The following is a 12,500-nucleotide window of genomic DNA, read 5'->3' on the forward strand; positions in this document are numbered from 1 at the left end:
TCACTCATGCTGCCTTCACTTTCACTGCCTTCCCCTCAACTCATGCTGCCTTCCCCTCCACTCACGCTGCCTTCACTTTCACTCATGCTGCCTTCCCTCCACTCACACTGCTTTCACTTTCACTCGCACTGCCTTCACTTTCATTCATACTGCCTTCACTTTCACTCACGCTGCCTTTTCCTCCACTCACACTGCCTTCACTTTCCATCACACTGCCTTCCCCTCCACTCACGCTGCCCTCACACTGCCTTCACTTTCACTCACGTTGCCTTCCCCTCCACCCATGCTGTCTTCCCCTCCACTCATGCTGCCTTCCCTTCCACTCACTGTACCTTCCCTTCACTCAATCTGCCTTCCCCTCCACTCACACTGCCTTCACTTTCCCTCACACTGCCTTCCTTTCCACTCACACTGCCTTCACTTTCACTCACGCTGCCTTCCCCTCCACTCACACTGCCTTCACTTTCCCTCACACTGCCTTCACTTTCACTCACGCTGCCTTGACTTTCCCTCACACTGCCTTCACTTTCACTCATGCTGCCTTCCCCTCCACTCACGCTGCCTTCCCCTCCACTCACACTGCCTTCACTTCCACTCACACTGCCTTCACTTTCACTCACGCTGCCTTCCCTCCACTCACACTGCCTTCACTTTCACTCACACTGCCTTCACTTTCACTGCCTTCCCCTACACTCATGCTGCCTTCCCCTGCACTCATATTGGCTTCATTTTCACTCACGCTGCCTTCCCCTCCACTCACACTGCCTTCACTTTCACTCGCACTGCCTTCACTTTCACTCACACTGCCTTCACTTTCACTCACACTGCCTTCACTGTCACTCACGCTGCCTTCCCCTCCACTCACGCTGCCTTTCCCTCCACTCATGCTGCCTTCCCCTCCACTCACGCTACCTTCCCCTCCACTCACACTGCCTTCCCCTCCACTCACGCTGCCTTCCCCTCCACTTACACTGCCTTCCCCTCCACTCATGCTGCTTTCCCCTCCACTCACACTGCCTTCCCCTTCACTCACGCTGCCTTCCCCTCCACTTACACCGCCTTCCCCTCCACTCATGCTGCCTTCACTTTCACTCAAGCTGCCTTCACTTTCCGTGACGCTGCCTTCCCCTCCACTTACACTGCCTCCCCCTCCACTCATGCTGCCTTCACTTTCACTCACACTGCCTTCACTTTCACTCACGCTGCCTTCCCCTCCACTCATGCTGCCTTCCCCTCCACTCACGCTGCCTTGCCCTCGACTCACGCTACCTTCACTTTCACTCACCCTGCCTTCACTTTCACTCATGCTGCCGTCACTTTCACTCACACTGCCTTCACTTTCACTCACGCTGCCTTCACTTTCACTCAGGCTGCCTTCTCCTCCACTCACGCTTCCTTCCTCTCCACTCACACTGCCTTCACTTTCCCTCATGCTGCATTCCCTTCCACTCACGCTGCCTTCCCCTCCACTCACGCTGCCGTCCCCTCCACTCACGCTGCCGTCCCCTCCACTCACGCTGCCTTCCCTTCCACTCATGCTGCCTTCACTTTCACTCACAATGCCTTCACTTTCACTCATGCTGCCTTCACTTTCACTCACACTGCCTTCACTTTCACTCACACTGCCTTCACTTTCACTCACGCTGCCTTCACCTTCCCTCACACTGCCTTCACTTTCACTCATGCTGCCTTTACTTTCCCTCACGCTACCTTCCCCTTTACTCATCCTGCCTTCACTTTCCCTGACGCTGCCTTCCACTCCACTCAGGCTGCCTTCCCCTCCACTCACGCTGCCTTCAGCTCCACTCACGCTGCCTTCCCCTCAACTCACGCTGCATCGCACTCTACTCATGCTGTCTTCCCCGCGACTCACACTGCCTTCCCCTCCACTCACACCTACTTTCTCCCAAACCCCTCCCCTCTCCACCCATCATGCACATCTCAATTGGTCCTCGAGTGCTGTGTAAACTTGCTGTTGTAACGTATCCCATTTCATTCAATCCTGGACTACCTCCCCCCCTCCCTCCCTTCTCCACAAGTTCGACTCCAAACACAAGTCGAGAAACCCTCCCCTCATGCTTACCCCCTTCCAAAAACCCTCCCCACTTCCCCTCTCATCTCTCCTCCACGCTCCCACCCCACCCCTCTTCCCGGGGTGTATAGCGACATTTGGTGAGGCATTCCCACTCTTCCTCACTCCCCCACCCCTCCTGCGCCCCATTCCCCCTCCTCTCTCTCTCTCCATTTCCTCTCTCTCCCTTCCCTCCCTCCTTCTCCCCCCCCCACCCCTCATACTCCCATCAGTGAAGCGACGGGTTGTGACTGCTGTGAATAAAATCAATCACAACCCGATATGAGATTTGTATTTATTTATTTATTTAAATGCAGTGACAATGTGTGACGTTTCAGAACAACCATCGGTGTTCACAAATTCACCATTACGGGGGAAACAATTAACAAAACCATGAAATTATAACAACTAGGACAACATGCCACTGCGGATCAGATCAAATGGTGACAATCATCCACGACAATGAGGACACGAATGGTGACAATCATCCGCGACAATGAGGACACGAATGGTGACAATCATCCGCGACAATGAGTACACGAATGGTGACAATCATCCGCGACAATGAGGACAATGTCGAGAAATGAGCAGGGAATCCAAAACGGGACAAACTTGTCATCGGACTCGCAGAAGGTCTGCTCGTCATGGATCAGGGACAACTAGAGCGAGTCCTGGGGCCCAGGCACGTGGGACGGGCGTCGTGGATCAGGGACAACAATAGCGAGCTCATGTGGCCCGGGCACGTGGGACGGGCGTCGTGGATCAGGGGCAACTAGAGCGAGCTCCTGTGGCCCAGGCACGTGGGACGGGTGTCGTGGATCAGGGGCAACGAGAGCGAGCTCCTGGGGCCCGGGCACGTGGGACGGGTGTCGTGCTGCCGGCTTTCCGCAGACGTTGCAAGACGCACGTGCAGCACGTACGACCTGACGTCTGGCGAGGAGGACACTGCCGCTGGACACCTCATCGTCCGTGGACAGAAATCTGTGACGGGTGCGCGGACCCGCGTCTGTGGAGGAGGACACGGATCCATTATCCGTGGGTAGGGACCCGCTCCCGACGGTCCTGCCGCGTCGCACGACGTACACACTCGAATCTGTGGAGGACACGGATCCATTATCCGTGGACAGAGACCCGCTACTGGCAACTGTGACGGGCGGCGGGACGTACGGATTGACCGTTGTGGAGGAAGAGACCTCTGTGGAGAACACATCCTCATTCCTGGACAAAGCATGCTCGACCTGATACTGAAGGGAGGGCAGGAAGGAGACGCGCGCAAAGGAGGACGCCATGACGGTCGAGCCGAACGGAGACGAGTCGGACGACGAAGAAGAAGAGTCTGTGGCGTCTCACGGATGTACCCGGGGGTGAGAGCACGTTCACCAAGGTGGAGAGGCTTGCTCGTTCGATCACCGCACCATCGATTAAACCCTCACAGAACAAGCCCACGGAGGCCAACCTGGCAACCACCAGGTCCTCGAAACAAGGGTCCGTGACGTCATCCACAATGGCTGAATGCATAAACACGTTTGACATGAAACTTTGTTTAATATTACCAGAACCTTGTTACCGGCTATCGCTGGTGTTATTTAACTTTATTGATGGGTTTTTTTTTCAATTATTTTAATCTCTGTTTTATATCGAGAATTTCTATGGGAATTTTACCGAGAGGTGTATAAGCACGGTGTTGTTCGGAAGGTCGACTTCCTCTTACGAGAAAGGTCAACTACTAAAAATGGATGGGTTGTGTGTGTGTGTTCGTGTGTTTGAGGGTGTGTGTGTTTGAGTGGGTGTGTGCACGTGCATGCGTGTGTTTGAGTGTGTGTGTGCGTGCGCATGCGTGTGTTTGAATGTGTGTGTGTGTGTGTTTGAGTGTGTGTGCACGCGCATGAGTGTGTGTTTGAGTGCGTGTGCGCGCATGCACGCGTGTGTGTGTGTGCGCGCGTATGTGTGTGTTTGAGTGAAGCATACTTTTTGTCTATTAATTACGTACATCTATTCATTAATTCCACGCCATGGGAATGGCACCTCTTCACCCTTTAGACTGCTGAGACCTTTTCGAACTTTGAAGACCCCCAAGACCATTAAGACCCAAAAGTCCGAAAATTTCCTGAGTACCCCAAAAACGTGGACTGTATATCCTACAGAGTGTAAGACCCTTTAAGACTGGACTGTACGACAAAAAAATCCGTGAGAATTTCCATGTTTTAAAGGCGCACACGCCACATGAAGGTGTATAAAGCAGCTTCATACGTCCTTCAACCCTGGCCTGGCATTCCAATTACAAAATAAAAATAAAAAACAATAATAACATTATAACAAAGTATATATTAACACAAATTATATTTACAACAATAATAACAATAGTCGTATCATACGGCAATCATAATAACGATCATATTGTTACGGTTGTGGAAATTTGCACTCCACCATAAAGGTCCTCAGATCAGTAATACCGATAAGTGTATGTGCAGTTAGATTTCCCCACCGTTTAGAGGGAATTTCCGTGTTCACAGGGCTGTGATCCTTTGAGATAGCCGTTTTTCTTTTCTCTATCATTATTTTGGACCAATCATCCCCCAACAACCAAAGCGCCACCACCCACAACGCCCCCAAACAACCACAACCAAACCCCCACCACCTTCGCCTTTCTCCCTCCACTACCATCAACAGGGCTTCCCCACAAACATGGCATCGCCTTCGTCCCAGAGACAACGCCGAAGTCGCGCTGTTTAAGCGACGTTCTGGTAATTTCTACCACGTCCGCTCCGTCGGGGCCGAAGTCGCGCTGTCTAAGCGATGTTCTGGTGATTTCTACCACGTCCGCTCCGTCAGGGCCGGTCGCGCTGGCGGACGAAGCTTTGGGGGGTTACACGCATCGGTTCGGCGAGACGAAGCTCGGTGACTCACACACACATCGGCTCGTCGGGTGGGACAAAGCCGTGCTGGCGGACGGAGCTTCAATGCATAACACGCATCGGTTCGGCCAGACGAAGCCCCGGGGAAACACACACATATCACTCCGTCGGGGCCGTAGTAGACTTGTTTAAGTGACTGAGTGTGCGAATAAAACGCTTTATTCGGTGGTAATTCTTTTATCTGCTTGCTTTGCTTGTACATACTGTAACGGTTGTGGAAATTCGCATTACACCATAAAGGGCCCTCAGGTGAGATATCTCCAAAGGTCCATGTGTAGTTAGCCCAAACCCGTTGTATAGAGGGAATTTATGTGATCCATTCGGGCTGCGATCCACTCGTTAGTCGTTTTTCTTTCTCTATCTTTTATTTCAAACAAACAGCATCTCAACAACCACGCCATCCCCACCACAGGGCCAACCACACTACAACGACGCCACCTCCACCAACTACGCTACCACATCAGCGCTTCTACAACCATTCGCAAACACCACCACCTTCGCCTTTACCTTCACAACTTCATCCCACATCATCGCTTCTACGGCCATTCCCAAACACCACCAGTCAACACCAAACGTCGTGTTCCCGGAGCCGTTCGGCCGTCAAGGCCGAACACGTCGATCTGCGGATCAGGAATGCTTCACGCCCACTTCTCCGTCCAATGGGCAAGCGCGAGGCAGCTTGGCCACGCCTCCAGGTGCGTGCAGGTGAATTCCGTCCATGTCCATCTATGCAAATTTTAGGATCAGGGGAGGTTCACGCCCATTTTTGCCCGACCAATGGCTGACCGGGGGGGGGGGGTGTGGCCCCGCCTCCAATCGCGTCCTGATCCGGGAATTTGCATATCGGCGCCTCCTGCCGGCTATAAAGGCACGAGAATTACCAGGTCGAGTGAAGTTGCTTTTGGAGACAAGGAGCGTCGCGTTGGTGGAGTTGAGTCGAGTGCGCGCGGTGGAGCTGCGGGCGGCTGGTCGGGGCAGGGGAGCTCGGGTCCGAGGCCAGGAGGACGGCAGTCGGCGACGAGGCTGCGGTGTGGGGGATCGCTCGTCTCGTCGCGGCACCCAATTCAGCCAGCCACTCCCCGCCCCCAGGGCATCAACAATTTCCCCCTTCCCCCACGCTGAGATAGTGCAAAATGTGGCCCCGTTCCTCCCCCACCCCAAATGTGGTGCCAACAAGCATGCCAGGGGCCCAGAGTCGGGGCACAGCGGCGAGGACACTTTGCGGCTTGCCTGCCAACGCGTCACGAGGACGCGGGTAAGACCTCCCCGGTCTCGCGGACATGGCCGCTCCTCCAGGCCCCGCACACATCTGGCCTACGGGCCTGTCTGCCTCCTTCTCTGTGAGGGTGGCTTCTTTCTTTTGCTTTTGTGTGAATGTGTGTTGGCGCCATCTGTGAAGTTGAACTCTTTAAGTGTTGCCGTGCGTATGCGTTTGCCGGTTGTATTTCCTTTGCTTTCTATGTGCATTTTGATTATTGTGGCTGTATATACATGCTTTCCGTGTGCCGTGGAATAAAATGCTAGCATGTTGAACTGTGCCCGTTTCGCTTCGTCTCCTTCCTTTTCATTGACTCTCCATCCTGCTTCACGTAAGGGGTTCGGAGTGGGTGCAACATCCCGGTAATTACTCGGAACCGTCAAGGCCGACCATAACACCGCTCGGTTATCACTGCAGCACGGAACGGACCGCTTAAGCGGTTCGTGTCCGCAGTCGGCCTGTGGCGTGGTACGATCGCCCGGTCGAGCACTCGCGCAGGTACTTAGGTACATCGAATTTGGCGAGAAACCCTATCCTGCGTGTGTGGGCAATTGGCACGATCGTGGTGAGGTTAAACCCCCACCCGTGACTCGCGCCCGGCGTTGTTCCGAGAGGGTCACGACAGAATTGTCCGTCCGGTGGGCAACATTCCGCGATTCGAGTTACGTGGCCGTTCGCACGCCGGCGGGCGCGACTTCGCAACAATATGTTATGTGCTACCGTGTACCGCAAATACCTGCGAGCTTCCCGGGACTGCACAACCCCATAGAAATGAGAACCAAGTTCTTCGTCCCCAAACCAACGATTGAGGTTGTGCACCCGAGGTGTTGCGTGACTGTGCACCACGGTCGGATGGATTCATCACCTGCAACGAAGGACCACCGCCCACCGATACGCCAGGCCAGAAGAAGCCTGGGTCACTGGAGCTCCAAACAGGGATTCCTGCAATTCCTGCAGCACTGACACACCTGCACCTGTCCAGGTGTGACACACCATTACTGTCAGTTACAACTGACATTCCCAATTGAATGAAGCGTTTGCTCCGGTTTATGCGCAATGCCAATCCCGACGGTCCGTTCATCCCCCCCACAGGATTGTTATCGGGACGAGAACAAGACATTCACGATCTTTAAGGGCCTGCTCACCTCGTGATGTCATCCTGGTAAGCAACCACTTGATGGTTTGGTCGATGATTTACATTGAAGGTTTTTATTTATTTATTTAACTTGTGAACACAAGATCAAACCAGGAAAGTGACAATGGGGTCACAGATTTGATACAAAAGCAACGGATGAACGAACTGTAAAAGAGGTGACAATGGGGTGAGAAAAGATCGCGGATTGGGAGGGGGTTACCATGAGATGGTGGTGCACTGCCTGCTTGAATCCCTGAAGGAATTGAACGGTCTCAGGAAGGTAGTTCCACAAACGGGAGAAAAGAGGAAACAAGGAGTTGAGGAGTGCGGTAAATCTGGAATTTGTGATAAACAGGAAAGGGATAGTGGAACAACCCGTGTGTCTGGGAGAAGCTGGACACGGTCCTCCGAGCTATTCAGTGAGTGTATCATCACAAGCTCATCTTGTCTTCTTTTGTCTTTGGCACAGGAGGAGTCCTTTCGGCCCATCATGCCTGCACTGCACCAACCCCAGTGTCGTCAGCCATCCATGTACAAGCTTCCGTTACCATGGATACAAGCCTCTATCTCCAAAACCCTTTTTCTCCAATATATCCAGGTACTGATATAAATCCCGTTTAAACTTAAACCTAATTAAAGTCACGTGACCGGTCTTTGCGAACGAGCTTTGCGATCCCCGTTACTAGTCAGGTGCGGAACCTTGCCGCCAAATTTCAGCCGGATCGGCCCAGCAGTTTCGCCGGATGAGTCGAAAGGAGACGGATGGACAGAAGGTGAACGATGACAATACCTGATGTGGAATTCCAATTCCCAATAAGCGCTCAAGGCTGCAGGTTAGCATCATTGGCTCAGAGTGTGGATGCGCCGCTGATGCAGTGCCCTCTGCTGATTGGGGCAAGAATTTGTAATGTGGCCATGGTGCCGGCGTGGCTAATGTGGCCACACACACACACACACACACACACACACACACACACACACACACACACACACACACACACACACACACACACACACACACACACACCAACTTAGAAGGTCCCCACCATTTCTCAGACACCAACATCAACTTTGTATCCCTCGTGTCTGAAGTCACTGGATATAAACGAAAAAGCAATCTTTCAACCAAAAACAGATGTGAAACTAGAGACTTCATGAAACACCTTACCTGCGCAGTCTTCAGAAACAAGGACATGGGCGTGGTCTACTAGCAGAAAATTTGATTGGTTGTGATGACGTAAAATGAAGGAACATTTTATCCAAGTCCTGCTAAATGGAAGGGGTTTTGAAAGTGCCAACAAGGCGATTTGTGTTCTCCAGTGTTTAATCACATGATTGAATGGAAATAAAATTAAGATTTTAAAGGTTGTCGGAAAAAAAAAATCCCAGAAGTTTACCGCCGTTGATCGGCGTCTTTTACACCACCTTATTGCAAAACCCCCGATGAATCACTCGCAGAGAATGAACTTGAACCTCATGGAAGTTCCTCGTGCGAGCACGGTCGGTTTGGGTGATTTATTTAATGGACATCCATAATTATTGGAAAGACGATGCTGTGCTTCATTGCCAACAAAGTAATGGCTATCAACTGTTCGACAAAGGACGTCATTGTGATGTGAAAATACACAAAGCTTTGTGCCATTAATTATTTACATGGGAGCCAAATGGACCGGGTAGACCACCCTGAGGGAGACACCTGATCGGATCTGGGTGTTCGTTAACAGCGATGGGAAGGAGATATCTGGGGCTTGTGAATGCACAGGATAATTTAACCCTAAATAGGTAACCTGGGGTTGTGAGACCGCAAAGTAAGCAAGAGTGATGTCTGTAATTCTACAGGAGGGATGTGACACCATTCTTCCACGAGGAAGTCAATCAACTCACACCCGTTTGATGGAGGTGAAAAACGCTGTCTCAGGCGTCGCTCCAGAATTATCCGATGAATGTTCGATTGGGTTCAGATCTAGTGACTGAGAAAGCCATAACATATGGATAACATCGGTGTCGTGCTCATCAAACCGTGGGGAGTACACACGTGCTTTGTGGATGGCGGCATCGGGGGGGGGGGGGCATCGGGTATGGCCTCGGCATTTTTTTATTTAACAAAAGGTTAAAAAAAATCAAAATCATGGAGAAAATCAAGAAACCAAAGAGCCAGAAATCAAAACAATAATCAAAACAAGTCAATGAACCAGGGAAAAGAAAGCAGAAACGAAGAATCAAGAAACTGAGGCAGAATGCATGAAACTAAATCAATCATACAGAAACAGTGAATCAAAACAAGAGTTTGGCCACAAATACAGGAAGAAGTCAAGGAAGAATAAATCAACAGCAAAAATTATTGTCCTTCTTGACTTGTGCCGATGTACTCTGCCACCCCTCGAGGGGCTTCAAAAGTGAGGGGTGGGAAGTGTCTCCTGGAGAAGCGAGAGCGCGAACAATGGGGTGGGGTTGACTGGGTGAACCCCGGCGTTACCCCAGACCTGGATGGGCCGCCTGATGCACGGGCGGCTTTGTTCCCCACAGGTACCTTTTCCTTGGTTCGTTTGAAGGTTTTTCCCTGTGGGGCCTTGCCCAGGGGAGCCTTTCCTTTGATCCAGGCCCTCCTGAACTTTCGCACTGTCCATTCATCCCAAGTGCCAATATCTTCAAAGTCGGAGGAGGAACATTTGCTCTCTGTTTCAGGCACCAGAGTCCTTTGAACAGAGGTTTCTTCAAACAAACCCGTCACCAGATCATCCACTTCTTCCATATAGTCCTCCCCTCTCACATCAGTGGGCCTAGCACACGATGTAACCACATCCATCTCCTCTACTGCAGGAGGCGGGAGAACTGTGGCCTCCTCCTCATTCTCCTCTACCTTTCTCTCCTCATTTTCCTCCATCCTTCCATCGTCCTCCTTTACTGTGGTTGGGTGATGGGGGGGGGGGAGGAGGAGAGGACACATCAGGCACAACAACCCTCAGCCCCGCACTTGCCCCAGGGGCAACACCCCTACTTCCACCCGCAGAGGCATGCATTCCGCAAGCACAGCTCCAGGGCAACGCCCCTACTTCCACCCGCAGAGGCATGCATTCCGCAAGCATAGCTCCACGGGCAGGAGCGGTAAGTGTGTCTCGTTCCACCACAGTGAATGCAACAACGTACATGGTTTTCACAACGCTCTATTAAATGTCCCAACTCGCCACACTGAGTGCAAACATCCACACCACACCAAGTAACCAAGTAGCCAAGATGTAATTTTCAGCTGTCCTGCATAAAACACTTGACCCTGGTCCATCCTAACCATCATCCCGTTCAGAATATGGGAGACCGTGTCATCCTCCCTTGTCCGCGGCTTGACTTGGGACTGCTGAGTTCAAGTCCAAATACCGAAGCTGTTCCGGACAAGCCGTATTGGCCATGGGATATGATATACCGAATGAGCCACACCAGGACATCATAGTCACTTTGGCTTTCGTTATACAGGCAGATGGTCAAGACTCTCTCCTGGGTTTCTGAGAGAGAACTCGACCGCCCAGTCTGCCAGAATCCCAGCAGACTGTGTGGTCGCCAACTGGCGACAGAACTCGGCAGATCCCTACCCTGTCTGTAATGACACGTCAAACCCTCGGGCGAGGGAGATCAGGCAGCAAAAAATGCAGCACACCCAACAAAACCTCCGGACCAAAAGCCTCGCCGGCAGGAATGGCTCCTTCCTTCGTAAACTGAAATCGAACACAATTGTGGTGCCAACTCGTTATACCAGGGAGAAGGGGCCAACACTCGGGATGAAGGGGGGAAGGGGGAGGGAGGTCCCTTCCTGCCTTGTAGGCAAGGCCCCCCCCAGACAGGAGGAAGGCTAGGGAAAAGCAGGAAGATAAAACACGAACAAAAACGCAGGACAAACAAGACAGAAAGGAAAAGAGAAACAAATGGACGAGACGGGGAAACACAAAGAGAACACAATGAGGTAAACAGGCAGCTCAAGGTAAGAGAACTCCTCCCTCACAGCCATGCTCACCAAAATTACAGGCCACCAGGCCGTGCAGTAGAGAATGTATAAATGGAGTTTGGTCTCGACGTGCGTGTGTGTGGTGTGTGCGTCTGTCCGTCAACAAGTGTCCCAGAGGGTGCTCCACTAATCAAGCAATAATGGTTCCCCCGAGGCAATCGGCAGTGCACAACATGCATGTACACATGTAGCATAGCAACACACACATACACGCACATTCATACACATACATACACATAAACATACACAAAAACACACACATACATACACATACACACATATACATACACATACACACATACATACTGTTGTGGTTGAGGAAATTCGCAAACCACCATTCAGGTCCCGTAGGTGAGATATCTCTGTAAGTACATGTGTGGTTAGCCCCAAACCCGTTGTTTAGAGGGAATAAATGTCATTCATTCGGGCTGCGACCCTTTAAGATAGCCGTTTTTCTGTTCTATCTTTATTTTGAACCAACCACGTCTCAACCGCCATCACACAACAACCACCAACCGCAACGCCGCTTCACAACAACGCCAACAGCCACGGCCTTTACCTTCACAACCCGCTCTCGCAACCATTGCATCACCGCCATTCCAAGCGTCGCCATGGCCATCACCGCCACAATAAACCCTCCACCACCTTCGCCTCTCCTTCTGCGGCCATTCCCGCACCGCTTTTGAACGCTGAGTGTCAGGCTGTCCTGGCCTCGTGGGGGACGCGCGCCGAGCCTCGGGTGCAAAAAGCGGCCTTTCCGAGGGGAATTCAGTCGCGCTGTCGAGGCGAAGCCTCGGTGAATTACACACATCGGCTCGGACGGGACGAAGCCGCGCTGTCGATGCGAAGCATCGGTGAATTACACACATCGGCTCGGACGGGACGAAGCCGCGCTGTCGATGCGAAGCCTCGGTGAATTACACACATCGGCTCGGCGGGTTTAAAGGTCGCGCTGTCGAGGCGCAGCCTCGGTGAATTACACACATCGGCTCCGCCGGGACGAAGCCGCGCTGTTGAGCGTGTTTTGGTGATTTCTACCACGTCCGCTCTGCCGGGGTCAGGGGTCACGCTGTCGAGCGAGTGTTTTGGTGATTTCTACCACGTCCGCTTTGCCGGGGACGGAGTTC

The 12,500-nt window shown here is 52.2% G+C and overlaps 1 protein-coding gene and 1 long non-coding RNA gene across 3 annotated transcripts in view; one reads left to right on the forward strand and one right to left on the reverse strand.

Annotated features, from left to right (window-relative positions):
- Positions 1-3,932: 3,932 nt before the first annotated feature.
- LOC147007933 (F-box/LRR-repeat protein 4-like) overlaps positions 3,933-12,500 on the forward strand; it is a 29,133-nt gene continuing 20,565 nt past the window's right edge. Inside the window, exons 1-2 of one of the 2 annotated variants that reach the window (XM_085866245.1) lie at positions 3,933-7,406; positions 7,849-7,977. In XM_085866245.1, coding sequence (XP_085722371.1) covers positions 7,396-7,406; positions 7,849-7,977 — 140 coding nt within the window. In that variant the 5' untranslated portion in view covers positions 3,933-7,395. Of the gene's footprint in view, positions 7,407-7,848; positions 7,978-12,500 lie in introns of those variants that run through there. The other variant, XM_085866236.1, reaches the window with a different exon arrangement.
- Positions 8,328-12,306, reverse strand: LOC147007934 (uncharacterized). Its single transcript, XR_015053816.1, has 2 exons — positions 11,933-12,306; positions 8,328-10,283 (listed from the first exon to the last, which is right to left on the reverse strand). It is a non-coding gene; the product is annotated as an uncharacterized LOC147007934 (long non-coding RNA).

Source organism: Eptatretus burgeri, chromosome 23, assembly GCF_056783735.1.
Source record: "Eptatretus burgeri isolate ZD-2024b chromosome 23, Ebu_testis_v1, whole genome shotgun sequence".
Lineage (NCBI taxonomy): Eukaryota > Metazoa > Chordata > Myxini > Myxiniformes > Myxinidae > Eptatretus > Eptatretus burgeri.